At 51.3% G+C, this 2,123-nt stretch overlaps 1 protein-coding gene across 1 annotated transcript in view; it reads left to right on the top strand.

Moving 5' to 3' along the window:
• Positions 1-1,541, top strand: part of ddx31 (DEAD (Asp-Glu-Ala-Asp) box polypeptide 31) — a gene marked incomplete at its 3' end in the record, with an annotated part of 27,408 nt that extends 25,867 nt beyond the window's left edge. The window contains exons 18-19 of the mRNA XM_071202202.1: positions 31-115; positions 1,430-1,541. Of these exons, the coding sequence (XP_071058303.1) occupies positions 31-115; positions 1,430-1,541 (197 nt within the window). The remainder of the gene's footprint in view (positions 1-30; positions 116-1,429) is intronic.
• Between the last annotated feature and the right edge of the window lie 582 nt (positions 1,542-2,123).

Below are 2,123 nucleotides of genomic sequence, written 5' to 3'. Positions count from 1 at the left end.
GCTAACTGTTACCTTCCTGTTGTGTCTCAGCCTATCGGAGATGAAGCTCGAGGACATCCTGTCCAGTCTGATGATGGACGACACCTTCAAGGGCCGTGGGAGATACCACAGCCAGGTGAGAACGGCTTTTATATTTAAAGAAATATTTGTCGTTTCCATAAAAAACATTTTGTGAAATTGTTTACCACTCACTTTTATTTTATATTTTATTTTATTTGACTTTTTTAGTTAAATCTCTCCAATCTGTTTTGTCTCTCTCACCTGTCTGTCTCTCACCTGTCTCTCTCTCGCCTGTCTGTCTCTCGCCTGTCTCTCTCTCGCCTGTCTGTCTCTCGCCTGTCTGTCTCTCGCCTGTCTGTCTCTCGCCTGTCTGTCTCTCCCCTGTCTGTCTCTCACCTGTCTGTCTCTCCCCTGTCTGTCTCTCACCTGTCTGTCTCTCACCTGTCTGTCTCTCGCCTGTCTGTCTCTCCCCTGTCTGTCTCTCACCTGTCTGTCTCTCGCCTGTCTGTCTCTCGCCTGTCTGTCTCTCCCCTGTCTGTCTCTCACCTGTCTGTCTCTCCCCTGTCTGTCTCTCGCCTGTCTGTCTCTCGCCTGTCTGTCTCTCACCTGTCTGTCTCTCACCTGTCTGTCTCTCACCTGCCTGTCTCTCACCTATCTCTCTCTACCTGTCTGTCTCTCACCTGTCTGTCTCTCACCTGTCTGTCTCTCCCCTGTCTGTCTCTCCCCTGTCTCTCTCTCACCTGTCTCTCTCTCCCCTGTCTGTCTCTCACCTGTCTGTCTCTCACCTATCTCTCTCTACCTGTCTGTCTCTCACCTGTCTGTCTCTCACCTGTCTGTCTCTCCCCTGTCTGTCTCTCCCCTGTCTGTCTCTCACCTGTCTGTCTCTCCCCTGTCTGTCTCTCCCCTGTCTGTCTCTCACCTGTCTGTCTCTCCCCTGTCTGTCTCTCCCCTGTCTCTCTCTCACCTGTCTCTCTCTCACCTGTCTGTCTCTCACCTGTCTGTCTCTCCCCTGTCTGTCTCTCCCCTGTCTGTCTCTCACCTGTCTGTCTCTCCCCTGTCTGTCTCTCCCCTGTCTCTCTCTCACCTGTCTGTCTCTCACCTGTCTGTCTCTCACCTGTCTGTCTCTCCCCTGTCTGTCTCTCACCTGTCTGTCTCTCCCCTGTCTGTCTCTCCCCTGTCTCTCTCTCACCTGTCTCTCTCTCACCTGTCTGTCTCTCACCTGTCTGTCTCTCACCTGTCTGTCTCTCCCCTGTCTGTCTCTCCCCTGTCTGTCTCTCACCTGTCTGTCTCTCCCCTGTCTGTCTCTCCCCTGTCTCTCTCTCACCTGTCTCTCTCTCCCCTGTCTGTCTCTCCCCTGTCTCTCTCTCACCTGTCTCTCTCTCACCTGTCTGTCTCTCACCTGTCTGTCTCTCACCTGTCTGTCTCTCAGAGCTCCTCTAAAGCTCTGGAGCAGGAGACCAGAGAGAGAGCGACGGTTCTTCAGACAGAGTTTGAAAACTTTGTTCATTCCGACGCTCAGTCGCTGCAGAACGCCAAGAAAGGTGAGCTAATGCTAACGCTAATGTTTAATGCTAACATTTACCACTCATGTTTAATGCTGACGTCCACCGTAACCACCGGCCCCACCACTGTAACTAGGGATGTCCCGATCATCTTTTTTTGCTCCCGATCCGATTCCGATCATTTGATGTTGACAATCTGCCGATACTGATTTTTCCCGATCCGATCTTTATGCAATGCATTAAGAGAAAGAAAAGGTAAGAGATAACGGCTGGTCATCCAACGCGACGAAGTCAGCTATCTTGGCTGTTATTGTGTTGGCCTTTTCTCTGTTCTGGGGCAGTTTCTCTTTCCTTTTGAAAGCCTCTGAAAGTGTCGGTTGTTTCTGTGCCGTTACCCGAGTGGCCGCTGTGTACTCGCCGTGTTGTTGTTGGTGTTTGTTTCTCAGGTGGCGTGTTAGATTGGTCGTGTTGAACGTAGCTCTGTTCTTTCCACCACGCGGAACCTCCGCCTTGCAAACATTGCATCTGGCTGTTATACTGCCTTCGCTTTCAATTTCATAATACTTCCAAACTCCTGACATTTTCTCCGTCCCGACTCCCGAGTCTCCAGCTGAACGTAGC

Source organism: Pseudochaenichthys georgianus, unplaced genomic scaffold (assembly GCF_902827115.2).
Source record: "Pseudochaenichthys georgianus unplaced genomic scaffold, fPseGeo1.2 scaffold_1667_arrow_ctg1, whole genome shotgun sequence".
NCBI classification, from domain to species: Eukaryota; Metazoa; Chordata; class Actinopteri; order Perciformes; family Channichthyidae; genus Pseudochaenichthys; species Pseudochaenichthys georgianus.
The sequence above is the reverse complement of the archived record's forward strand: the minus strand, read 5'-3'. Positions and strand labels throughout refer to the sequence as shown.